The 24579-nt window shown below is 53.5% G+C and overlaps 1 protein-coding gene across 3 annotated transcripts in view; it reads left to right on the top strand.

The window, feature by feature from the left end:
• Positions 1-12670: 12670 nt before the first annotated feature.
• Positions 12671-24579, top strand: part of SEC16A (SEC16 homolog A, endoplasmic reticulum export factor) — a 35841-nt gene continuing 23932 nt past the window's right edge. For 2 of the 3 annotated variants that reach the window (XM_087418807.1, XM_087418806.1), the window contains exons 1-3: positions 13221-13408; positions 17495-21139; positions 23231-23367. In XM_087418807.1, coding sequence (XP_087274933.1) covers positions 17564-21139; positions 23231-23367 — 3713 coding nt within the window. In that variant the 5' untranslated portion in view covers positions 13221-13408; positions 17495-17563. Of the gene's footprint in view, positions 12813-13220; positions 13409-17494; positions 21140-23230; positions 23368-24579 lie in introns of those variants that run through there. The other variant, XM_014782319.2, reaches the window with a different exon arrangement.

The following is a 24579-nucleotide window of genomic DNA, read 5'->3' as shown; positions in this document are numbered from 1 at the left end:
CTTTCCTTACGTATTTCTAAAACATAAACAAAGATTCATGATTTATAAATGCCATTTATTTTTTTTTTTTTTTCAAAATCCGAAAAGAAATGATGTCGGAGAAGGGAGGTTCCAACTAGCAGTGTCCAAACACCTCCCGGGTGTCCAGGCCTGCTTCTGTTGCCCTGGAGCTCCCCATGCCCACGCCTCCCCAGACCCGTGCCCCGGCCTTACCGGCCCTCTGTGAGAAGATACACCTAGGGACGGGCAGAACATTCGCACCTTCGGCACACGGATTAATTTGCATCTAAAATGGGAAAATAAGGGCCGGCCCCGTGGCTTAGCGGTTAAGTGCGTGTGCTCCACTGCTGGCGGCCCGGGTTCGGATCCCAAGTGCGCACCAACGCACCGCTTCTCCGGCCATGCCGAGGCCGCGTCCCACATACAGCAACTAGAAGGATGTGCAGCTGTGACATACAACTATCTACTGGGGCTTTGGGGAGAAAAAATACATAAATAAAAATAAATAAGTAAAATGGGAAAATAAGATGTAAAAAGATGAGGTTTACACATTGTGGTGTTTTCTTAGTGATTTTTAAAAAACTTGTTCTTGGGGTGACCTGAGAGTCCACTTCATGGTACAATCATGAATCTTTGTTGCAGGTTCAGTATTACGTAGTTCTTTGATCTCATAAGCTCCTTCCTTTTGGAAGCTCCTCTACCCCACACCCCTTTGCTGTTAAGCCTCATGTAGGGTGAAGAGTCGGAAGTGTGGCTGTGTAGTACCCACCTTGGATGCCACATGGAGGAATCCTACCCTTTTCTGGGGAAGGACACTGCCTGGGCCGCCCCGTTGGAGGCCCAGCATCTCAGCTTGAGCAGCGCCTTCCGGATTTGGCGGAGGACGGACTGGCGTCGCGGGGGCCTGCCTGGGCTCGGCTCGCGGGGCCAACTGCTGAAGGGCCCTGTTTTTATAGGAGACTTGCCAGGGCAACCTACACTGAGGTTCTAGAACAACATAGCTGTGTCTGGCCTCGGTGCATGGAGACCGCCTGTCCCAAGGCCTGGCACGGCTTGGTGGGGCAGTGCATTCGGGGTGACAGGAGCCTGCTCTCAAGTTGAGGGAGCATGTGCCCAGGGGAGGAACAGGTTCTTGTGGTATCAAGTATAAGCCTGTGGCACAGTGTCTGTAAATACAATTTTAAAGGTGGATTTTGTTTAAAAAATCTGAACGGACAAGTCTGTCGGGGGTCATGCTGATGAGGGATGTCGGAACATGGCTCCGCTCACAACCCAGGCCTCGGGACCCGGAGCTCCTAGGAGCGGAATGAGGAAGGTTCTGCCTCCGCCCTCGGTGCTCGGGCAGCCTCTCGGCGGGGGCAGAGGACGTTGTGCCGGCCCTAGTGGGCATGACCAGACGCGTCCTAACGTGTTGATTTTCAATGTGTTTATAAAATAGAGTGTAGTTTACAGAAAAAGGAAACTTTTTAAAAAAAAGTTATCTACATGCAAAACTGTAGGTAATGAAAATGACGTATTTTTTTTCATTTTTTTTTGTTAACTGATTTGCAATAAAAATGATGCTGTTGGTCATCCAGATTTTGCTAAACTCGGCTCACTTTCTGGGAGGGAGGGCAGGCCATTCTGCCCCTTCTGGCAGGAGAGCAATGGAGACACAACCGAGCCCTGGCCCACAGGTGCTGGGGCCACACTGTCTCTTTCTTTTTTTTTCTTTTTTTTTTTTTTTTGTGAGGAAGATCAGCCCTGTGGTAACATCTGCCAATCCTCCTCTTTTTGCTAAGGAAGACTGGCCCTGGGCTAACATCCGTGCCCATTTTCCTCCACTTTATATGGGACGCCGCCACAGCATGGCTTGCCAAGTGGTGCGTCGGTGCGCACCCAGGATCCAAACCTGAGAACCCCAGGCTGCCGCAGCGGAGCGCACGCACTTACCAGCTTGCGCCACCGGGCCAGCCCCACACTGTCTCTTCAGAAGTTCTAGCGGTGTCTCTGCATCTGCTGGGGCCAGGCCCTGTGCGGGGAGGCGGGAACACGGCAGTGAGCAGGGCCTATGCAGCCCGTCGCAGGGGACTCGTATGTCTGGGGTGATGCATGTGGGGACACCAGGTTCTCGGCTCGCCCACCTGTCTGGACCACAGAAGGGTGAGGCACCACTTACCCAGCCTAGGGAGGCTGCCACAGGCAGGAGGGGCACGAGGAGTGGCCTGCAGGCCACAGGGAGAAATCCACACTCTAACCGAGGGCAAAGGGAGCCACAGAAGCTTCCGAGCAGGGGCCTCTGGGGGTGACACAGCCAGTGGGGAAGGTTCCATAAACCCAGGGGGCCCCTGGCTGAGCAGCACTGTTGACTTGGGAATCCCAAGCAGGGCCATCAGACCCAGCCCCTGCCAGGCACCCACATGGGCTTCCCCTGCTCTCTCCTGCCTGTGCTTCTGTCTCTACCTGGCCATGCCCCCCCATGTGGCCACGCCCCCAGACCGGTGGATTGAAACCATATTAGCAAAGGGAGAGTGATATGCCCCTTCTACTGCACTGGACCAGCCTATCCACGTGCAGGTGTGAACCCAAGTTTTCCTCACTGAGTTGGGATGCTTCTTTCCTGCCCGGCACAGTGCTGGGCACCAGGATATGTGGATGGGACAAGAGATCCAGGAAACGAAATAGGGCCAGTGGCCCAACTTTCATCTTTAGAGGAAGTGGACTCCGCCTGAATTCTGCGCAAAGAACTGCCCTGGAATTCCACTCCTGGGTGTGCACCCAAAAGAGGTGAAAACTGACTCAAGTCCACGTTCACAGCAGCCAAGAGGTGGGAGCAGCCCCAGTGCCCGTCAGCTGATAAACGGATGAACAACGTGGTGGATCCACACTGCCATGGTTAATTTTATGTGTCAGCTTGGCTGGGCCATGTGGCAAAACATGAAAGTGTTTCTGGATGAGATTAACATTTGAACCAGTGGACTGAGAAAAGCAGATGCCCTCCCCAATGTCGGTGGGCGTCATCCAATCAGTCGAAGGCCTGAACAGAACAAAAAGTCTGAGAAAAAGAGACATCCTCCTGCCTGACCACTTGAGCTGGAACATCAGTTTTTTCCTGCCTGTAGGCTTCTACTGAAACATCAGCTCTTCTTGGGTCTCGAGCCTGCTGACTTTCAGATTAAAGCTTACAACCATCGGCTTTCCTGGTTCTCAGGCCTTCAGACTCAGACTGGACTATACCATTGGCTCTCCTGGGTCTGCAGCTTGCTGACCACAAGGGACTTGGGACTTCTCGGCCTCCATAGTTATGTCAGCCAATTCCTTACAACAAATCTCTTTATATATACATACATCCTATTGGTTCTGTTTCTCTGGAGAACCCAGACTAGTACACACACAATGGACTGTTATCAGCCATGAAAAAGAACGAAGCACTGACACCCACTAGAGCATGGCCGAACCTTGAAAAAAAACATCATTCTGAGTGAAAGCAGGCAGACACAAGAGGCCATATAATGCAAGACTCAATTCGTATGAAATGTCCAGAACAGGTAAAATGTCCAAATCGGTAACAATAGAGACAGAAAGCAGATTGACGGTTCCCTGGCTGGGGCGGGGGGATGGGAAGCAACTACTTGACGGGTCTGGGGTTTTACTTTGGGGCGAGGAGATGTTCTGAACTCGCTAGAGGTGGTGGTTGCACAGCATTTTGAATGTACTAAATGCTACTGAATTGTTTGCTTCAAAGTGGTTGTTATGCTCTGTGAATTTTACTTCAATCAATTATTTTTTAAAAAGAGAGAAAGAACTCCTAGCACTGTTTGAACTTCCAAGAAATTCGTTCGGATTGTGGGATTCCCACAGACACAAGAGGCTGCGCCACGGGGGACTCGCTGGTCTTAAGGAGAATCTCTCTGCTCCCCAGAGTCTCTGGAGCCCCCAGCAGCCGGGAGGAAGCCCACAGAGGGGAACAATGCCATCTCTGAGCCTCAATCTTCTTGTGTTTGAGCTGGGCATGCTAAGAACCGAGCCCTGCACGTCTCCTGGCAGGCAGGGACCTGGGGGAAGGCCAGCTACAGAGGGCTGCCCCATGTGGAGTGGCGTGGGGAGCCTCTAGGCAGACAGGCTCTGCCCTCCCCGCTCAGCCCTCCCAGTCCTTCCTCAGGGACTCAATCCTTACCTATCCCCTGGGCTCTGAAGCACTGGCGGAGATTCCCTGGGCCCCAGAGGCGCCCACCACAGGCTGAAGGGAAACCTGAGACCCACCCATTTTTCCCACTAGAGCCCAGAGCTGCTCCCACTGCCCCAGCTCCAGAGCCCCTGCTGCCAACCGGCCTCTGCCTCTAATTCCTGGACACAAAACCTGAGTCGGCTTCTTCCACCAGCTGCCACCCTCGGAAGGACCCCTGCCCAGCCACCATGGATTTCTCAGGGAGGACACAGCCTCTCCCTCAGCGCTAAGCTCAGCCAAGACACCCCTGACTTGGGGGTCTGTTATGGGCTGAATTCTGCCCCCTAAAATTCATATGTTGAAGTCCTAGCTCCCAGGACCTCAGAACATGGCTCTGTTTGGAGATGGGGTCTTTAGAGAGGTAACTAAGGTAAAATGAGGTCGTTAGGGTGGGCCTTAACCCAATCTGACTGGTGACCTTATAAGAAGAGGGGATTAGGACACAGACACACACAGAGGGATGACCATGTGAGGACACAGGGAGAAGACAGCTGTCTTCAAGCCCAGGAGAGAGGACTCAGGAGGAACCAGCCCTGCTCACACCTTGATCTCGGACTACCAGTCTCCAGGATGCGAGAACATTGATTTCTGTCAAGCCACCTGGGCTGTGGTACTTTGTTATTGCAGCCCCAGCAGACTGGTACAGGGTCCCCTTCATACCTCTCCAGTGCCAAATGCATGTCCCAGGGGCCACATCCCAGTAGCACCAGCCAGCCAGCCCAGGTGTCTGCCGTGGTTCCCTCTCTCTCCTCAGGGGGTCACACCCAGGAGGCTGGCATCTTGCTGTTTTCAGCACTCAAAATGCAGGCAGTCAGGACAAGGGCTGCCCGTCCTGATAGGCATGACTCCTTCATGACTGCTCCCGTGGGGGGCTTTCCTCAATGCCTCAGGGATAATTAGAGCCACATCTTCCAACAGAAATATAATGCAAGCCACGTATGCAATTTTAAATATTTCAGTAGTCACATTACAAAAAGTGAAAAGAAACAGATGACGTTTATTTTAATAATACATCTTAGTTAGCCCAATGTATCCAAAATGTTATCGCAACATGTAATTGACATGGACAGTTAATGAGATAGGTTACATTCTTTCCTTTTTGTACGATGTCTTTGAAACCCAGCGTGTGTTTTAGGCTTACAGCGCACCGCAGTTTCGACACACACAGTTCAGGTGCTCTGCCACCACACGTGGCTCGTGCCTAGAGCATTAGATGGCGCGGATTTAAATGATCAACGTGGCCTCCGGGCACCTCTCAGCACCACAGGGAAGTCCGAGGCGTGTCATTGGCGTGGTGTCTTGCTCTACATTGTTCCAGAGTGAGCCCCAAATGAGGCTCTGGCCAGAGCAAAGAGGGGACCCAGGAGCCAGGAGGGCGGCACCAGGGCCCACAGGTTAAACAGACTGGCAGAGCTGCCCCGTACTGAGAGACGAGCAGAGCGTCATGGTCTCAGCACTACTCAGCAGGCGGTCAGCAGCCCGCTGCTCCCTTCCCCAAGAAAGTCTCCCTTCCAGAGAGGCTGCTTAGCAGTAGAGCTTATCTCCGAGTGCGGCTCCGTATCTCATCAGGGATCAATGATAAATCATTTGTGGGCCAGCCCAACCCAGAGACCACACCCAGGAGCCTTGCTGGAGGGGACAGAGCTGTCAGCACAGACAGACCACGGGGAGCTTCGCAGGGTCACTTCCTGTGGTGAATGCCCCACCACAGGGGTCCCTGGCATAACGCCAGAGGATTATTCTGTAAAAGTTTCAACCAGAAACCTAAACAACGTGGTCCAGCTTGGCCCCAGAACAAGTGGAGACCTAGAAGCACTGTGTCCCGAGGGGTGTTTGGTGGGAGGTCGGTGGGTTTGGGAAGCCCTGGGTCAGAGGATCCTTGACTGCAGGACCCCTTGGCCTTTGAAATGCTCGTGTGCACCGTGGGTCTCTAAGAGGGGAAGCTTGCGCAGCAGTTCCCAAACGGGCTCACCCTCGTTGCAGATAAAGGCCCGAGCCACTTGAACACGGTCTGGGAAATGCTGCTCTGAGCATCTCCATCTTAAAGATGTCCCACCAGGCTGCCCAGCTGTGCTTCCCCATCTGTGTCGTTCCGCTTCGCACCTTCCCTGCGGCAGCTGCTGGACCCTAGCAGGGACTTGGCGTCCCTGAGCCTCAGTGTTAAAGTGGGTAAAGTGGGAACCACTCCGAGCCGACCTCCTGGGCTTGCAGTGGGGACCCGTAAGGTCACCAGCATAGAGCTTCTGGCGCACGGTAAGGGCTCAGGGATGCCACAGCCGTTGTTATCATTACACAATCTAGAACTGCGCTCTTTGCGCTCCCCCTGCGTACCTGTGTGGGCTCGCTCAAGCCAGGCAGCAGCCCCATTCAGTAGATTCTGTCACCATCCCTGTCCAGGTCGGAGAAACCCCGGGCTCAAAGAGGTGACAGTCTGCGCTACAAAAGCGTTATTTATGCATGATACAACAGATGCCTCACGTGCAGGGCCTCAGAATTAGATTTTCGACATTTTTGACATAATCTTGGATGGATTTGTGGCCTGTTCCTGGACCACACAGCTTGTGATGCGTTACCAATGTTTATTATGAATCTATCATTTTTTATAGATGCGTGGTATTTACTATGAATCTCTGTATCTTCGGCGAGATTGCATTGCATTTTGTGGAAAGTGTCCCCAGCCCCAGGTAACCATTTCACGACACTATAGCTATTGCCACCTGTTTTGGCATTTCTTCATTTAAAAAAACAAGCCTTAGGGGGCGGCCCAGTGCATAGTGGTTAAGTTCTCGCGTTCTGCTTCGGCGGCCCGGGGTTTGCCGGTTCGGATCCCAGGTGCGGACCTGCACACCTCTGGTCAAGCCATGCTGTGGCAGCATCTCACATACAAAATAGAGGAAGATGGGCACAGATGTTAGCCCAGGGCTAATCTTCCTCAGCAAAAAGAGGAAGACTGGCAACGGATGTTAACTCAGGGCTGATCTTCCTCACCAAAAAAACAAAAAACAAAAAATGAGCCTCATAAAAGCGTGTGGCTTTAAGTAAGTTACTTATTCTCCACCAACCATTTCCTCATCTGTAAAATAAAAGGAACAAAAGCACACTGACCCTGCGCAACATGCTCCCTGCCACACCCTGCTAAGGACCGCACCACCTCCCAGTGCCCCTAGTGGGTGTAGGATGATACGAATATGGATCCTCTTTATTAAAGGGCAACACTTACCAGCCCCCACAGCTGTGAGGATTAAATCACTGAGCACAGAGCTTGAAAAATGCATGTTCTCTGTTATTCCATTTATGGAGCACCTGCTGGGTTCAGTAGACCCCCACCCCCAGGAGTCCAGAGAGGAATGATCCCGTGGAGAGGGCTGAAGTCGGGAGGTGATGTGGGGAGCCAAAAACTCCTCTGGCTGCATTGGGGCCAGATCCTGAAGGAGCTCAGGGTGTCCCAGATGCCAGCACCCTGGAGCCCAGAGCTGCCGCGGTTCTGGCAGGAGCCGCCAGCAGGGCCTTGGCCCGAGGACTTGGAGGAGGCTCTCTGTCTCCCCCTACTGGCAGCGCCCTGCCAGTGCCCCCCTTGGCAAGCTGGTGGTCCCCATAGGGACTTCCACCAGGTGGCTCCACGGTTTATGCCTGCGCTTCACCTAATGCTCAGGGCCATCCCCTGCGACAGTGTTATCATCCCATTTCACAGATGGGGAAACTGAGGCTCAAAGAGGTAGGGGACTTCCTCAGGTTCACCCATTTGACCCAGGGCCGTGTGATGCCCCGGTCCATGTTCCCATAACCATTTGAGGGGTCACTTCCCCTCAGAGGACTGGGAGGGCCTGTAAAGCCTATATGGCTCAGCCCCATCACTTCTCAGACAAGGACACTGATGCTCAGGGAGGGACTTGCCAAGGTCACTTTGCCAGGAGTTAATGCTGCAGCCAGCCTGGCACTTGGCAACCTGCAGATGTCGAAGTTCTTCCGGGTCCCACCCTAGGCCCTCTCCTCTTCCCAATCCACAGTCCCCCCAGGCCTCCAAGTCCACGCCTCTGACTTAAGTCACCACCAATGCTCAGGACTCTTGCCCTCCTGTCCCGTTTGTTCCTCGGCTGACGTGTGGAGAACCCATGCCGTGCCGAGGCTATGGATGCAGCTGGCAGCAAGGGATCCCAGTTCTGCCCTCGGGGTCATCAGGGGTTCGGCTCTCCCCCGTCTGGTCCCAGCAGCCTTGCCACTTCCCTAAGGGGCCCAAGGCAACCTCTTGGGCTCCTGGCTCTTGCCAGCGCCTTGCCAGAGAGCCTGAGGGAGGCTAACCTCCTGGCTGAAAGCCCCTCAAAGCTTCCCTCACTATCAGAAGTCAGGTGAAAACCCCCTCGCAGGGCCTGCAGAGCCCCATGCAGTGCACACCCTCCAGACCCCACACTGTCTCCCGCTTTCTGGGTTTCTGCCCCTTGCCACTCAAGAGGCTTCTGTTTGCTTCAGCCATCAATGCTCCTTCTCCTCCATCCCTGCCTCTGCCCCATTCCCAGCAGGTGGGATTCAGGCCTTGCCGGGTGCCCTCACGGTGCCTCCCGCCCACACTGGGCACATGAGCAGCTGTCTGGTGTCCATGATCCCCAAGGTAGAGGCAGGCCTGTCTGTCCCACAGCTACAGCCCCAGCTCCTGGCAGTGCCTGGCACAGAGCAGGGCTCAGCAAACGTCTGCATACAGTGTTGTGAAGGTCTCCCAGGATTCTCCAGGGCCACACTCCAGCTCAGGGGACACTACGTAGTTTTTTCCATGGCTCTGATTCTCTGTGGCGCCGGGTTGGTGTGGAATCAGTCCGGCCTTGGCTTTCTACTTAGACCCTATCGCTTACTTATTGCCTTATATGCTTAGCACTTGGCTCAATGATTTAAAAAAAATTCTCTGATACCTGCAAGGTGCCAGGCATGTTTTGAGATGCTGCAGATGAGAGGCAGTGCCATGCTCGTGCTAACGATGATGCTGACGGTGGTGACATTTGTTAAGCCTGGCCGGGTCAGGGCTTGGCCTGGACGTGACTTTCCTCCTGCAAGTGCCCCCAGGGGTCCAGGATGGCTCTGACAGTACTGGCTTTACACCCTGGGTCTGTACCCTCACGGAGGTGCCTCCTTCGCCCCACACTTGGCCTGGCCACACGCCACCAGCCAACCTGGAAGCACACCACCAGGTGCCCCACATCGCAGAGGCCTGATGCACAGGTGCCACAGAACAAACTCTAACGCACAGGTGTCTCTGCCTCCAGACCCGCTTTCTCCCAAAGGCACTGACTCCCGCCCCTTTCACTCCGACCACTTAGTCCTCCTCAGCCCTTATCGCCTCCTCCTCTTGAAGCCCTCCCTGCCAGCTCTTTCTACCTCTGAGGCCCCAACACGCTTATTGCCTGGACCAGTCTGCAAGCCCTGTCTCACAAAGGCTGCCCCTTCCTCTCTTCCAGGCTGAGCTGGGCAGGCCTCCCTCCCGTGTCCGCAGCCTCAGCGCCCAGGACTGAGAGTGTGTGTCAGGGGCTGAGCAGAGTGCCTGGCGTGGAGCAGGCCTGTCCCACATACGTCCACAGGCCACACTTTATGTGGCTACTTTATGCCCAGAGGGAGTGAGGGGCAGAGGCTCACGGACCTGGGCCATCTGACCTTCACCTACACTGAGGCCCCCACCCCCAAGGGCTCCTTCGAGGACTGCCTGGCTGGTGGGTGGTCAGGAGAGAGCCACTCCACAATCTAAGAGACTACGAACCCCAGGCTGGGGCTGCTGACTGGGGGGTCCCCCTCCTACGATGTGCTCGCCGTCTAGACAAGCACCATCCAATGGAAATATAATGGCAACCCCATACGGAATTCTAAACTTCCTAGTAGCTACATTAAAAAAACAAAACACATAAAATAAATTTCAATAGTTTTATTTCACCCAGTATATCCAAAGGATTATCATTTCAACATGTAATAAAAAGTTATCAACACGATGTTTTACATTCTCGGCACATACCCTACACTGGGAGCCCAACTCGGTTTGGACCCACCACCTGTCAGGCGCTCAGTGGTGGCCTCCTTGGACGGCACAGGCTAGCGGGGAGGCCGACTGTCGAGATACCGAAAACAACATGACAGAGTGCAGTAACGATGAAAAGGAACAGCAGGGTTCTCGGGCACAGCCTTTGCCCACGGTTCCAACACGCGCGCAGCTGTGTCCTGTGTGCTCTGGGTGACATGACCACAGCTCTGGTCGTGGAGCTCTGAATGAGGAGCTACAATTGTGCCCCCAGGAAAGAGTGACTGATTCTAGCCCACCTAGGAGGGCTTCAGGGAGGTGGTGACACTTGTATCCAGGCTCCAAGTATGAACCAGAGGAGGGATCAGGAGAAAGGAGAGCAGAGTGGACATTGCTGGCAGAGGGAAGGGAGCCTAACCAAGAATAACGACGGCTGTCACGGCAGCACACCTCCTAGGCCCAAGCCCCTGCATGTTCTGTAGCCACAGTCACCCTATCTCCCAATTTGCCCTGAACAGTCACAGTTCATGCCTGTTGTCCCAGCATACCCCTTTTCAGTCCCCAAATTGTCCAAATGCTCACCCTGTTGAACCCCAGGCTGACGAGGACCTGAGGCTCACGGAAGTTAAGGAAGCTAACAAAGGGCACACATCTAGGTAGTAGGCTGGGCCTTAAAGCAGAGGGTCTGCGACTCAGAGCCCTGGCCTCCATCACCCAGAGGCTTGCTGGCTTGGCTATGGGCCCAGGAACTCTCTCCTCCACACCAGGCTACAAACGGCTGAGGACCTGAGGTTTCCACTCAGAGACTTAGCAGGAGGGAATAAGAGAGAGGAAGAAAGACCCAAGGCCCTTAGATCACTGTGCTGATCACAGCCTTCCTTAAAGCCACCCTGTAGAAGTCAACACAATGCTGCCTCTTTAAAGTCCCTGCCCCCGGGGCCCAGAAGTCTTGCATTTGCCCAGGGCAGGTTGGTTTCTGCAGTTTATGTTGTGTACAGGTTAGAGCCCGCCAGGGCCGGCTACAAGGTTCCTCAGGACACCAGAGGAGCAAGTCCAGGCTCGGGCTCTTGGGCTCTTGGAACTCAACTTGAGAGTGAAGAGGAGCAAGCCCTGAACCTGAGAGAGTCCACGCCTTCGCCTCTGCTTTCCCCTCTTTGGGGAGGGTTACAATGACATCTCTCCCTGCTCAGTGGTTTGTTGGGACAAAGCGACTGCAGAGCAGTGACCACCAGGAAGAAGTGGATCAAGGCAGTGGGGCCCAGAGCTGAGTTCCACCACCACGTGTTACCTAACTGTGCTGAAACAGACTGGGAACTCGATTTCTGCAAGGCAAATGTTAGCTTAGCAGAGTGGCCACGTCAGATGGGCTGAAACTCTCCCCACACCCACCTGGGGCTAGGACAGCGTGGCTGCTCCCTCGCCAGCGTCACTGCAAACAGCCGAATCACACTCCTTCCTTCTTCCTGGGCCTCTGGGTCCCACGGGTCACGAGGTGCCCTTCCACCCCCGGCAGGCCTCAGGTGCTGCAGCAGCAGGAGCAGCCACCGCCGGGAGCTCGGCTGCTGGGCGATGCAATTGGACAGGCACACTTGCCACCCTTCCTGCCCTCTGGAAGGAGCTGGGACAAGTGGGGCAGGCTGCTACTCTTCCCCGCCCTTGCCAGGCAGGTGTGCAGGTGAGTGCGCAGGGCCTGGCTGGCTGCTTCCTCACCTGCTGAGCCTCCCTTTTCTCACTGGGAAAATGAGGATACAAATGGCGGCCCCCTCTTCGCTAAGATCCTGCATGGGGGGCCTCAGATGGTGCAGATGGTGCCTGCTGGGCGGGCACCGGGATGAGGCAGCAGCCTGGGGGAGGAGCTGGAGGCTGGGGCCCAGCAGCCCAGCCTGTCACTCAGTACCTTGGGGGTCGCGCTCAGTCAACACGAATAGCTACTCACAACGGCTGGGGAACACCGAATAGAGCCCCTGGCCTCGGTCCACCGGGCTCGGCGGTTTAGGGGACACGACTGGGCACAGAGCGGCTGCTCTCACTGGGAGAAGAGTCAGGGGCCTCAAGGGGCATCACGGCTGGCAAGAGGGCCGGGAGAGGGCGAGGCCGGGACGGAGTGTGTGCGCGGGGAGGCGCGGAGGGGCCGGCAGAGTCGGGAGGAGAGGGGCTGGGCGGCTGGGGGCTGGGGCCGGCGGCGCCTGTCCCTCCAGGGATCTGTGCGGAGCGGACGGGCACCGCTTCCCGAGAGCCAGGTGTGGACGGAAACGAAGCTCCGGGACTGAACGCGAACCACCAGCCGTAACCAGGCAACCGGCGGGCCGCCGCGAGGTGCGCACGCGCAGTCCCTGGCGGCGGGCGCATGCGCGGTCGCCTCCCGCCCATCTCCCAGCCTTCGCGTGAACCCAACGGCAGAATGGGAGGAGTGCGCCTGCGCCGGGGTGCCGCTCGGGTTCCTGGCCCAGCCGAGTGGCCGTTCTCGATGCGTGCACCTGCAGGTTCTTCCCTGGGGGTCTGATTGAAGAATCCCGGCTCTTCTCACATCCTGAAACGAGAAAATCCTGGGAGAAGGAGCCCGTGTAACCGCGGCGACGTCCCAGGGCGGCCCTCGCGCGCCTGGCCGGGCAGGTGGGCGAGGGGCGGGGCCAAGGGATGGGCAGTGAAGGATGGACGCAGGCTGGGGGCTGGACTACGGGGGGCGGGACGAAGGGATGGGGCGGTGAAGGACTGGACGCCGCCGGGGGGCTGGGCCAAGGGGCGGGGACATGGGGGCGGGACGAAGGGATGGGCGGTGCGGGAAGGACGCTGGAGGGGGCGGGGCTAATATAGGGGCGGGGCGAAGGGATGGGGCAGTGAGTGACTGGACGAAGGCGGGGGCGGGGCCAAGGGCAGACGGAGAGATGGGTTGGGAAGGACCGGAAGCGGGCTAGGGGCGGGGCTAAGGGGTGGGGCGTGGCGTCACGAGAACAGCTGCGGTGGGCGGGGCTGGTAGGCGTGGCCAACGGGCGTGGCGCGCGCTGACGTCGGGGCCGGACACGTCGGCGGCGCAGCGGCCGCGGCGACCGGAGCCGGATGTGCCAAGATGGTTGCTTCGGCTGCCGTTTCTGCGCTCGTCGCGACCGCCGGGCCGGCTTCCGCCCGCGGCTCCTGAGGGGTCGGGGCCCGGGGTCGCGGAGGGGCCGAGCGGGGGCCGGTGCGGGCCTCTGCCGCCCCGCGGCGCGCCGGTGAGTGCCGGCGTCAGGTGGAGGGAGGCTACCGGGCTGGGCCCAGCCCGAGCGGCCGGCGCGTCTCCGGGGTGCCGCCGGGGGTCGGGCGGGGGCGCCGGGGCCGGACGGGGGCCTGTGGGACCGGGGGTCCGGGGGAGCGGCCCGCCTGCTGCCCTCCCCCCGCTTGCTGCCCGGCCGTCAGGCTGACGTGGACCCACCTGTGTGGCCGGCCTCTTGGCTAGTGCCGGTCGGGCTCCGCGGCGTTGACACTTGTCTTAGCTGGGACGGCCTCGGTCGGGGTTGTGCGGGAGTGGCTGGAGGATAGGCCTGAACTGCAACTTTTTAAAGAGTAGGAACATTAGCAAATTTCTTTAACAGTTTAGCGTGTCCGTTGCGTCCTCGCTGGTGGAAAGGTTTTTGCTGAGCCGGGCTGGCGATGAGATGGATGTGCGTTTGAACCGAGGAGCAGCGCTGTTGCTATCTGTCGGTAGTTTCGTGGCAAGGTGACCAGGATGTTGCAACGGAGGTCGAGCGCTTGTGTTTCATATCGAGGGTTAGAGGAATGTGTAAACCAGCCTGCCCTTTTTGTGGTGAAAGTATAACAAATCGAGCGTCTGGACACGTCGCAGCCATTTAAAATCAGTTTTTGCTGCTTCACCTAAAAACAGTTTTAAATGGCTTGGAGATTGAGCCTGTGTTGCTTATTAAGATTTTGTTCAAATACATATGATGCAAGTGTTAACCAGAGAGGTATTTCCCACCCCGGGATATGGCAAGAGGCAAAGTCAGTCACAGACAGTTGTTCCCAGAGTGATGCTTTTGCAGGTTTCAGCACAGCCACCCTCCTTGCAGTTTGTTTTCTCTGCCCTTGCTTAGGGTTCTGGGTGCTGTTATCTTACAGAGATAAGACAAGAGGCAAATAGCGCTTCCTTCTTGGTCCTTGTGACTCATTCACCCTTTATACCAGTTACTGCAGTAAGTCTCAGAATTGTACTGAAAGTTTTCGTTAGGGTAGTGTATAAATTTTAGTATGATTCCTTCTTCTGTAAACATCTTTCCTGAGTGTCAAGGTGTCCTTTTGGATCTGTCATTTTAGCAGTGTTAAGACTACCCCTTCTCTTTCAAAAACATCTAAATGTATTTGCTTCTGCACTCAGGAAAATTGGAGTTTATTGTGTCTTTGTGTCAGATGTCCCGCAGTCTGACAGGGACATCACTCTAGCGGTCGTGGTGAGGGAGATTGCAGGCAGAGGGTAGACTCACAGGTGCTTCTTGGCATTCCTGTTGGTTTACATACTTACAGCTTGAGGCAGCGGCTCTGGGCAGAGAGGAGTGTGCGTCAAGCATCTCAGTTTAATAGCCAGGAATTTATATTGAAAATAAGTTGTGCATAAGTATTTCATATAGATACAAGGCCGTTTAATTGAAGAGCTAGGTTTATGAATAATGCATGTTTAAGAAGATCGGCTGGTCTCTTTGAAACAGTCTGCCTTTTTTAAAAAGTTAGATGACTTGAGGCTGCAGAATGAGTTAGTGGACGGAATAAAATTCCCTATAGTCGTGAAATAAATGATATGTGGTTGCATTGTTTTTCTACTGGTGAATAGAGAAAAAAGATCAAAAGAATAACATTCATGTCGCAAGATTGTTCCAAGTGAAATTGGTATATTGCTGAAAAGCTCTCAATTGTGAGGGGTGGGGGAGTAGAGGATGCTACTTTGTAGGGGAGTGATAGTGTTTGCTTATAAAACAGTCCTTACTTAGTCCAGGAGTTGAGAAAGGGATTTTAAGAAAGCTTCTTCAGGGAAAACATTTAAGTATAAACATGAAATTTAGATTTTGATAAGATTTCCTTATTAAACAATGGCAGGGATTAGGGCATCCCTTAATCCACTGTGAGTAGAATTTCATAAGATTAAACCCAGAAGGGACCTTAGAAATCATCATATTGATTCTCTCATTTTATAGATGAAGAAACTGGGTCACAGAAAGAGAAGTGGTGTGCCTGAGCCACTCAGCTGGAATCCCAGTCTTGCTCTCACAGTGACACCTGATGAAGTGATCCTCTAGGCCTGTGCTCAGTAGTGTTTGTTTTTTTTTTTAAGCTGCTTAGAATGCTTGAGGGTCTTCTGCTTAAGCCTTACAAGGAGGAAGTCATGTCTTGGAAGATGTCTGTTTCACAAAGGGGAAGGCTCTACTTGTTCTTACCCTCAGTCCGTATAAAGCTGAACTGTAACGTTCTTTGTTTTAAAACGATAGCTTAGAACCAAATGAAGCCTCTAATGCTGTTCCTAATATAGTCCATTAAATTTGAGTGAGTTTCAAGCGCTTGTCCGTCAGAGAGTGTTCCCTCTTGGCCTAGGACAGAGTGTGTGTGGGCAGGAATGTAACAGATTAATAGGTTCATAGGACTAGTTTTCAGGTAGGGATAGGAACTTGCATTGGAAAATAGCTTTACTTAAAATAACGTTCATAAGTATTTTATCTGAATATCAGAAAGATTTCCAAGGACAGAAACATTGTACAACTGCAGAAATGTGGGGAGTGAGCTCCAGAGTCCTTCCAGCACTTCTCCCTTTGCTGTTTACCCTTCTCTGGGATTGGTCAACTTCACCTGTTTGTTTGTGAGGGTGGTGCTGGGAAGAAGGACTGCTACATAGAAAGGACTTTGGAAAGAGATAGTACTTGGATTTTTGTCTTAAAAGTACAGGGGCAGCCTGGTAGCACAAGCGGTTAAGTGCGCGCGCTCCGCTGCGGCAACCCGGGGTTCGCCAGTTCGGATCCCAGGCACGCACCGACGCACCACTTGGCAAGCCATGCTGTGGTGGCATCCCATACAAAGTGGAGAAAGATGGGCATGGATGTTAGCCCAGGGCCAGTCTTTCTCAGCAAAAAGAGGAGGATTGGCAGATGTTAGCTCAGGGCCGATCCTCCTCACAAAAAAAAAAAAAAGTATAGATTAACTGTTCAAGATTATACTTAATGTATTTTACTAAAAAACAAACATCAACAAAAACGCTATAAAGAAGATTTTTGCCCCTTTGTTTTTTATAAAAGATCTGTTGGCACTCTGCCTATTATTGAAAATTTTTGAATCAAGTCAGTTGGTCAATTTTAAAGCTGCTTTGGGGTTTCCTTGGGATTTTCATTCCCGGCATAGTTGTTAGAACTCCACCAGTCGGAGGCAACTTGTTTTGCTAGTGGTATTCAACCAATCACAGTGCAAAAACTGAGACATTTTAGATAAATATATTTCTCATATTGAGTTTGCAGCTTCTGTTACTCTGTCCTTTATAATGCTGTTTCATTACAGAAAGTATAAGAGCAGATTTTATTTTTTTATTATTTTTTTTTTTAAAGATTTTATTTATTTTATTTTTCCCCCCAAAGCCCCAGTGGATAGTTGTGTGTCGTAGCTGCACATCCTTCTAGTTGCTGTATGTGGGACTCGGCCTCAGGATGAACGGAGAAGTGGTGCCTCGATGCGCACCCGGGATCCGAACCCGGGCCACCAGCATCGCAGTGCGTGCACTTAACCACCAAGCCACAGGGCCGGCCCATAAGAGCAGATTTTAAACTCTTGTGTTCCTTTTGAGATTTAAAATTAGTCCGTATGAGAAGTATGATATGCAGTCTTAATAGAGGAGTTGGCTCTTTCTGGATCAGGTGATAATTTACAGGAAAATGTCAGGGAACCACGTACCTAGTAGTAAATCAGACTGGCGGTTAGGTTCTGCTTCGTTCCTGCCAGCTTGGTGAGGGCATCCTGGAGGCAGCGGGCATTCCAGGTGGGTCCTTCGCTGGGTCACATAACTGAATCCCAGAGAAGGGCAGTGACTTGTCTGAAGTCACTCAGCCACCTCAGGGCACAGCCAGCTTCTCCGCTCCTGTCCCGTGTTCTCACTCTGTGCACTCCTGCCCAGAGCATCCTGGAACAGGAGCTCCTGAAGGACGCGGTTCCCTGGGGGTAGGGATGTATCATCCCTCAGGGCTTAACTGACGTGGAATTGTTTTCAGTCTTTTTCTTTTTTCTTAGTTTTCCTCATTGTAGCCAGGACTTTGAATATATGGATTTTGTGCTAATTTTTTCTTTTTCTTTTTCAGTTCAAATTAAGGAAAACCTATATCCTGCTTCTTCCTGTAAGCATCATCTAATTGTGCAAGAGCTCAGACATGCAGCCGCCGCCCCAGGCAGTCCCGGCAGGCATGGTCGGGCCACCTCCAGCCGGGAATCCTCAGAGCATGTTCTGGCCTAACAGCCCATATAGGAGACAAGCGAATAATAATGCACCAGTGGCTCCCATAACTTGCCCGTTGCAGCCGGTAACGGATCCATTTGCTTTTAGTAGACAGGGGCTCCAAAATACGTCTTTGGGCGGTTCGTCCAAAAGCAGCCTGCCCGTTTTGCAAGGCCCGACCCCACCAGCATTTCTTCAGCGCCCTGGTTTGCCTGTGCCTCACACAAATGCCAGGGATAGCTCCCAAGGACCTTGCGAGCCTCTGCCGCGACCTCTATCACAGCCCATGGCAGATGCCAGTCCATTTCCCAGTGTGTTGACCCCTTCAGCACCACCTGGGCCCGAGATGAACAGGAGTGCTGAGGTCGCTCCCAGCTCAGACCCTGAAGTTCAGACTCTACCGTGTCCTCCTCAGTACATTCCAGGAGTGAGTCCTGACAGTTCTCATGGGGGCCATCTGCAAGGGAATATGCCTGGGCCTGACAGACCTCTGAGTAGGCAGAACCCACACGACAGTGCTGCAGCACCAGTAGCGTCCCCTTTCTTCCCTCAGCCTCGTCAGCAAATGCCAGGGCAGTGCGGGCCAGTGCAGGGAGGCCCACAACCCTCAGGTCAACATTATTGGCCCTGCCCAGAAGGACCTGTTCGGAACACAGTGCCCCATGCCTCCAGTGTATCTCACTTCCCTGCTCCATCCAGCACGCATCAGGGTCCTAGCCACGAGCAACACAACCCACCAGTGTCTTTCCCAGGACCCTTGGCCAGTGACAGAAGAAATGAGATGGCCCACCTGCAAAGTGGAAACCACTCAGCCAATAACTTTGATCCTGAAAATGGGTTCAGGCAAAATTCCAGAATTGGGAATACTCGGGCAAGCCAAGAGTTCAAGCCGAATCCAGGAGTGAGTAAAGAGCAATTGCCAGATCCTGCTCTTGTTAATCCTCTCACTCAGGAAAGTAACCCAGAAAGCCATTTACACTATCTGCCAGGGGGCGGGACCAGCTGGGCCCTGCGTGAGGCAGACTCGGGAGCTCTCTCCGTGTTTTTCCAAGGGGGAGAGGCAGAAAATGAGGAGAACCTCTCATCTGAGGAAGCAGGCACTGCCGATCAGTCTAACTTGGCTGGTTTCTTCCCCAGCCCTGGACTTGGCCGTCCTGCACACGTGGGAGCAGGTGGCATTGATCAGGCCTTTCTCAAAGCTTCCAGCAGTGAGACCGTGCAGCAGGGAGACGTGCAACCTTATTTTTCTCAGTCTGCAAGCATCCAGCAGGATAAACAAACCACTAAAAACGCGGCCCTTGACATGTGGGGTGACATAGCAAGTACAGGGGCTCACAACACCAGCAGCTCACAGTGTGAGAATGTCGAGAACTTAGAGGTCGTTCAGAATCAAGAAGTTCTGCCAAGTGAGCCCCTAAGTTTGGACCCTTCCTGCCCAAGTGATCAGCTCAGATATGGGCCTCTTCCTGGGCCAGCTGTCCCCAGGCTCAGTGCTGTGGGCCACGTTGGAGGTGGGGGCCCAAATTTTGAGGCCCTGGACGCAACACCGCACCCTGTGCGATCCGATAGTGTGTCATCCAGTTACAGCGGCAAGAGCCACAGGAGCCTTTCAAGCGCAGCCAGGCCCCAAGACTTGGTGGCCACCTTCATTCAGCAGGAAGTTGGAAAACCTGAAGATGAGGCTTCAGGGAGTTTTTTTAAGCAAATTGATTCTTCTCCCGTAGGAGGTGAGACAGATGAGACCACCATGAGCCACAGCAGCCTGTCCCAGCCCTTGACCCCAAGCCCCCCAAAACCTACGGGAATATTTCAGACAAGTGCAAATAGTTCTTTTGAACCAGTGAAATCCCACTTAGTTGGAGTAAAACCAGTTGAGGCAGATCGTGCCAATGTGGTGGGTGAAGTGAGGGGGACCCATGCCCACCAGAAGAAGCGCAGACCGGCCACTGCACCACCCGATGCCTCCCCTGGCAACCTAGAGCAGCCACCAGACAACATGGAGACCCTCTTCACACCCCAGGTCTGCCCTCTGCCTTTCACCACACCTATGGAAGCCTCTTCTGGGCTTTCACACGCTGGGGGGCTGCTACTGGAAACTGTGCTGCCAACACCTGAAAAAAGGCCCCCGACCAGGGCTCAGGGAGCCGTCAAGTGTGAGAGCCCAGCAACGACTTTGTGGGCACAGAACGAGCTGCCAGATTTTGGAGGCAACGTCCTTCTAGCTCCAGCTGCTCCTGTACTTCACGTACCTGGGAAACCTCAGACATCGGAAGTGATCCAGCCTCCAGACGAGGGGGTGTCCAGTCAGCAGTCTCTTCAGAGCGGAGACAGCATTGGTGCTTCTGAGAACCTCGAGAATCCTCCCAAGATGGGAGAAGAAGAGGCCCTTCCGCTGCAGGCAGGTTCTGGTTACGCCAGTCTGTTATCCTCACCGCCCACAGAATCGTTGCAGAATCAACCAGTCTTGATTGCCCAGCCTGATCAGAGCTATAATTTGGCTCAGCCCATTAATTTCTCTGTGTCCTTATCGAATCCTGATGAGAAGACTCTGTCCTGGAGAGAGGGTTTGGTGGGGGATAAATCCACGATAAGCAGCTGGGCTGTTGGGAGTGATTCTGGAGAAAATGCTCCTTTGTCTGGAATTCCAACTGGCTCTCTCATCTGCTCGCCTCTGCCTAACAATCTTGCCCAAAGTAATTTTCCACAAGTTTCTGGTACTTCTGAAATGGTTTCTAATCAACCTGGTAATTTGTTGGTTCAACCGCCATCTCATCCAGTTCCAAAGAATTCGATTCCAGAAAGTCCAAAGATTCATACTGCAGAGAAGGTCCTTCCTGAGTTGGTGAATAGCCCAGCTGGCAGCACAGGTATGATGTTAGTGCCACCCACAAACAGTACCTTGGTGCCTAATAGTAATAGGGCACATCACTCCAGTCATCGGGAAGAAACTTCGGGAGCCCTGGACTTTACATTAAATAGGACTTTGGAAAATCCTGCAAGAATGTACAGCCCGTCCCATTCTGACGGCCCAGCCTCTTGTCAGCAAACCGTCGCCAATCATCCTAGACACCCTGGGTCTGGGGTGCATAACCCAGACCATTTCTACCAACAGGTGACGAAAGATGCTCAGGACCAGCGTGGCCCAGACAGAGCCCAGCAGGAGCCAGTGCCTCCTCCCCTGCAAGGTCCCAAAGCAACATTTCCAGAACTGTCAAACCCAGTAAGTCCACTAGTGCAAAGACAGCCCCACAGTTCAGCCCAGCCACCTGCAAGTCCGGCTCCAGCTGACGCGGGTCAGCAGCCGCTGCCTCGGCCACCTCGGTCCTCCAGTGCATCAGTTGTGTCTACCAACTCAAGCCAGGCAGCCATACGCTCAGACCAGCAGTGGCTGCAGCCGCCGCCTCCAGACTTGGCGTCCTACTACTATTACAGATCCCTGTATGACGGCTACCAGTCCCAGTACCCCTCGCCGTACCCGCCGGATCCTGGCACAGCCTCCCTCTATTACCAGGTGGGCTTGAGCTCTCAGACTGTTGAGCCCTTTGACCAGGGTTTCTTTCTCTCGTGTTGTGCTCCTTGGCAGGGTTTTGGTGGTCAATTCAGAAGTAAGCTGTAGTCCTGCCGCCGTGCAGAACGTCAGTTCCGTGCACTGTGTCATGAGAATAGTGCTCCTGGTCACAGCTTGCTCTGCCAAGCACAGCCCATCTCACACTACGCGTTAGACCGTTGATACGCCTAGAATATCTGCTTAATTTTTGCTTAACACAGCATGCCCCAACTTATGTGACAGAAGGGCCCTTTGTTTCCTGTCCCACCTGTTGGCACTCTGCAGAACCAGAGTTCTGAGTTGCACACTTTGGGAAACTGGGATAGCCTCTTGAAGCTTCTGTGTGGTTTTGACATCAAAAACTTACCTAAGGGGGCCGGCCTCATGGCATAGCGGTTAAGTTTACGTGCTCTGCTTCGGTGGCCCGGGGTTCGCTGGTTCGGATCCTGGGTGTGGACTTACGCACTGCTCATCAAGCCATGCTAAGGTGGCGTCCTGCATAGAGCAACTAGAAGGATGTACAACTATGACGTATAACTATCTACTGGGGCTTTGGGGAGAAAAAAGGAGGAAGATTGGCAGCAGATGTTAGCTCAGGGCCAATCTTCCTCAAAAACAAAACAAAACCTAAGAAGCAACAGGAAAACTGTGGTCTTTTAAATCCATCCTTCAGAATAAAAATATTTAGGGGAAAAAGTTAGGTGTGGAGTGTAATCCAAGTGAAACAGCCAAGTGGGGTGAATTCCATAAACTTCTTTCAGATACATGATGATACAACAGCAGCGTGAGGGACCCTGCTGTGCTGCACAGAAGATTCTTGCCTCTTTTCACAGTGATACAAGCTCATGAATGTGCTTTAAATTAGGTCTATTTAATCCTGCATTAGTTTGAAAAAGTGTGGTCCAAGTGGGCACGTTTGATTATTACCTGCTTTTCATTACCCCCGAGGCAGAAGGATTGTGGACTAGGGAAGTTGAACACCACTGTCTTACAGGAGGCGACTGCTGGCCCCTCCAGAGGCCTTGCAGTCGGAAGATGCTGGGGGAGCAGGGCTGTAAAGTGCTGGGCTGGGTGGGGCGGCTGCCCCTGGTGATAAGAGGCCTATGCCCCCGTTGTGGGCTCTGAGCATCTTTGTATGTGTGAACAGTTATACATCTAACCACTGGGACCTGTGAATTCTAGGTTCTAGAAGGAGCTCATGGGCTTTTCTTTCCACAGAAGAAAATTAAGCTCTGCTGAGATCCCGGGGGGTGCAGGCAGAGCATGTGGGGAGCCATGTACTGCTTGGGGTACTTTGTGCAGCGGCTGCTTCTGCATCCTGGGAGTTCCATCTGGGAGCCTGGCATCACTTCTCTGGGTGCCCACATCCTTACCCCTTGTCTCTGTGTCACCACAGTCTCCAGTAGCAGTCAAGAATAAGTCCATTTTACATAATTTCTTGTCCTCTGCCAGGTGATGGCAGAGAGTCAGGCTCTTAGACACGAAGGACTGATTCTGGCTTGTGCCTGAATCACCTCATCTCTGCTTCAGGTCTTCACGTGGCCACTCCTTAGAGACCGTGTGGCCACTCCTGAGAGACAGGGCTGTGGCGATTCCTTGCTTTGTAACGGGGCTAAAAGCCTTGTGAGAGTAAAGTATGATCCTCTTTTGGAGGCTGCCCGGAGTTTCAGGACCCATTCGAGTGGAGCCGGATTCTTTTGCTTACCTGAGATGGGTCTGAGATAGGACACAAGCCTGGTGAGTCATGGCATTCAAGACCTCGGGAAGCAGAAGCCTAACGGAGCCCTCGAGAGTCACTGTGGCCCTTTGGGGGTGCCTTCTGACATGCTGGCTGTCTTGTGGGCAGGGCCAGGGCAGTCCGCTTTAGGAAGCTCCTACGGCCTGCCTGTGGCTGTGAATGTCGTCTTATAGGTTTTCTGTTGTTTTGCGTGGAGGAGGCCCCCAGTCCAGTGCTTTGTGGAGACCTGTTGTCTGTCCTGTTTTGAGCTGTGCTAGTTGCTTGATGACTTGGCTCTTTATTGGTTTCTAATGTTGCACAAACCCTTCCTCCAACAGGATGTCTACGGCCTCTATGAGCCCAGATACAGGCCCTACGACAGTGCAGCGTCTGCCTACACCGAGAACTACCGCTACCCTGAGCTTGAGCGGCCCAGCTCCCGGGCAAGTCACTGCTCGGACCGGCCATCTGCCAGGTGAGTCATGTTCGTGTTGCTGGCTGTGGCAGTAACTTAGTGATTTGAAAAAGGCTGTGTTTGTAAAGAATTGTACAAACCTATTTATATGGGGTTACGTTTGGTCAGTGTAGACAGATTGCAGGAGCTTTTTTAAATTGATAAGCACGAACTAATAAGCAGGATGCTTTTTTAAACTAATAAGTGTGTTGGGCCGGCCCCGTGGCCTAGCAGTTAAGTGCGCACGCTCCGCTACTGGCGGCCCAGGTTCAGATCCCGGGCGCGCACCGATGCACCGCTTCTCCGGCCATGCTGAGGCCGTGTCCCACATACACCAACTGGAAGAATGTGCAGGGCCGGCCTAGTGGCTTAGCGGTTAAGTGCGCGCGCTCCGCTGCTGGCAGCCCGGGTTCGGATCCCGGGCATGCACCGACGCACCGCTTCTCCCGCCTTGCTGAGGCCGCGTCCCACGTACAGCGGCTAGAAGGATGTGCAGCTATGACATACAACTATCTACTGGGGCTTTGGGGGAAAATAAATAAATAAATAAAATTATAAAAAAAAATAAAAAAATAAACTAATAAGTGTGAACTAATAAGCATGCAGTCATCATCACACTGTCAGCTAGCATTTGGTCAGGCCAGACCCTGTGCAGCACCACCGGGAAGCCGCCACTGCTCTTGTGCAGGTTCCTCCCCAGAGCGGGCGATTGTCCCATCACCGAGGCACGCCTGTGGCTCTGGTGGTTTGCTGACGGAATGTTCAGGGTCCTTTGACTGCGGCAGCTTTTAACCCATGCAGACTGTTCCCCACTACTGGTCACAGAGATCCCATGACTCTTAGGCCACAATGCAGAGCTGGCCCATTGGCCTGAAACCCCTGTTCTTTCCTCAACACTGTCTCCTGTGCTGGAAGGCCCCTAGACGTCTCTGTCCTGCTTCTCTCTTACACTGACCAAGCATATCTCGGTTTTGTGATTACAGACGAGGGATTTTAAAAGAGCCCTGGCGTCGTGCCCTCAGCCGAGTAAGAATTTAAGCAGGTCAGAGTCCTCCCACTCAGAGATGTTGGTAGAGTTGCAACGAAGTGGCGGGGCATGGAGCTTAGTAGCTTGTTCTGCTTTGCCTCCTTCCAAAGCCTTTCCTGCAGCTGCTTGTGTCAGATTGGAGGAATAGCTTATCTCACGGTATGGGTTTTGCTACAAGGATATATAGTTTCTTAAACTCATAATAG

Source organism: Ceratotherium simum, chromosome 29 (genome assembly GCF_057802395.1).
Source record: "Ceratotherium simum simum isolate JZ-2026a chromosome 29, ASM5780239v1, whole genome shotgun sequence".
Taxonomy (NCBI): domain Eukaryota; kingdom Metazoa; phylum Chordata; class Mammalia; order Perissodactyla; family Rhinocerotidae; genus Ceratotherium; species Ceratotherium simum.
This window is presented reverse-complemented; position numbering and strand designations above follow the sequence as displayed.